The sequence below is a fragment of the Meleagris gallopavo genome, chromosome 18, assembly GCF_000146605.3.
Source record: "Meleagris gallopavo isolate NT-WF06-2002-E0010 breed Aviagen turkey brand Nicholas breeding stock chromosome 18, Turkey_5.1, whole genome shotgun sequence".
NCBI classification, from domain to species: domain Eukaryota; kingdom Metazoa; phylum Chordata; class Aves; order Galliformes; family Phasianidae; genus Meleagris; species Meleagris gallopavo.
Window position 1 is genome coordinate 262,859 of NC_015028.2, and position 1,191 is coordinate 264,049.

The window sequence follows — 1,191 nt, forward strand, 5'->3', positions numbered from 1 at the left end:
AAAGAAGATGAAGGAAAAAAGGGAAAGGCAGTGCATGATGAGAGAAACCTCTTGTCCCATAGCTCACAGAGGAAGACCCCAGTGGATTTAATTTGGGAATGGAGACTCACCTGACTCTTCATAATGTATGTCTGGAAAAGGAAAAGATAGATAAAATAAGTGCATGGTCAGAGGGGATTTCTATTTTATTTGTGAGGGGTGACTCACCCGATTCTGCACCTAGCTCCTTGGCTAAGGAAACACATCAGAATTGATGATGAGTAGGGTGAGATTATCATGCCATGGCTGATCCCATGGGATGACTCTAACTTTGTTCAGTGTAGGGAGGGACACTTACTCAGATCTGCACCACGTGAATCTACAAAGGAAAAGCAGAACCAGTGCGTGATGAGAGGATCATCTCATGTCACAGCTCACACAGGGAGTTCCCAGCGTTTTTTATTTGGATGCGAATACTCACGTATTCCTGTGCTGTGTTCTTCTGGAAAAGAAAGAGAAAAGCAGTGCTTGTCAGAGGGGATTTTTCGTCCGATTTGTAGTCCTTTATGAAGACTCCAAATTCCCTCAGTTTAGTGACTGCAACTTACTCAGCAGTGATTTCGGTGTCTCTGCAAAAAAGAAAGAAAAAGCACTGTATGATGAGGTGGGACAGCTCGTCGTCCCATGGGAAACCCCGTATTCCGTGGGTGTGGGGATGAAGACTCACCCTCTTCTTCAGTTTGTTCCCCTGGAAAGAAAAAAGAAAATCAATGCATGATGAGGCGAACAACAGCTCATCTCACAGCTCACACAGGCTTACCCCTTGTGTGTTACTTTTAATTTGGGAGGGTGGACTCACCTGGTTCTGCAGCTTGTTTTTCTGCTAGAGAAACAAATAGGAAACACGTGATGAGAGGGATCAGATGGTCATCCCGTGGCTGATCCTGTGGGAAGACCCCCCACTCTCCTTCAGTGTAGGGAGGGAGACTTACTCAGATCTGCACCATGTGAATCTACAAAGGAAAAGCAGAACCAGTGCGTGATGAGAGGATCATCTCCTGTCACAGCTCACACAGGGAGTTCCCAGCGTTTTTTATTTGGATGTGAATACTCACATATTCCTGCGCTGTGTTCTTCTGGAAAAGAAAGAGAAAAGCAATGCATGATGAGGTGGGGCAGCCTGTCATCCCATGCAAAACCATATATTCCCTT

The 1,191-nt window shown here is 45.5% G+C and overlaps 1 protein-coding gene across 38 annotated transcripts in view; it reads right to left on the reverse strand.

Moving 5' to 3' along the window:
* Positions 1 to 6: 6 nt before the first annotated feature.
* Positions 7 to 1,191, reverse strand: part of LOC100540610 (myosin heavy chain, skeletal muscle, adult) — a 27,257-nt gene continuing 26,072 nt past the window's right edge. For 19 of the 38 annotated variants that reach the window (XM_031556050.1, XM_031556052.1, XM_031556053.1 and 16 more), the window contains 8 exons: positions 1,095 to 1,115; positions 972 to 992; positions 839 to 862; positions 707 to 727; positions 588 to 608; positions 461 to 481; positions 338 to 358; positions 111 to 231 (listed from right to left, as the gene is read on the reverse strand). In XM_031556050.1, coding sequence (XP_031411910.1) covers positions 119 to 231; positions 338 to 358; positions 461 to 481; positions 588 to 608; positions 707 to 727; positions 839 to 862; positions 972 to 992; positions 1,095 to 1,115 — 263 coding nt within the window. In that variant the 3' untranslated portion in view covers positions 111 to 118. Of the gene's footprint in view, positions 232 to 337; positions 359 to 460; positions 482 to 587; positions 609 to 706; positions 728 to 838; positions 863 to 971; positions 993 to 1,094; positions 1,116 to 1,191 lie in introns of all 38 variants that reach the window. The other 19 variants (XM_031556068.1, XM_031556067.1, XM_031556065.1 and 16 more) reach the window with 16 other exon arrangements.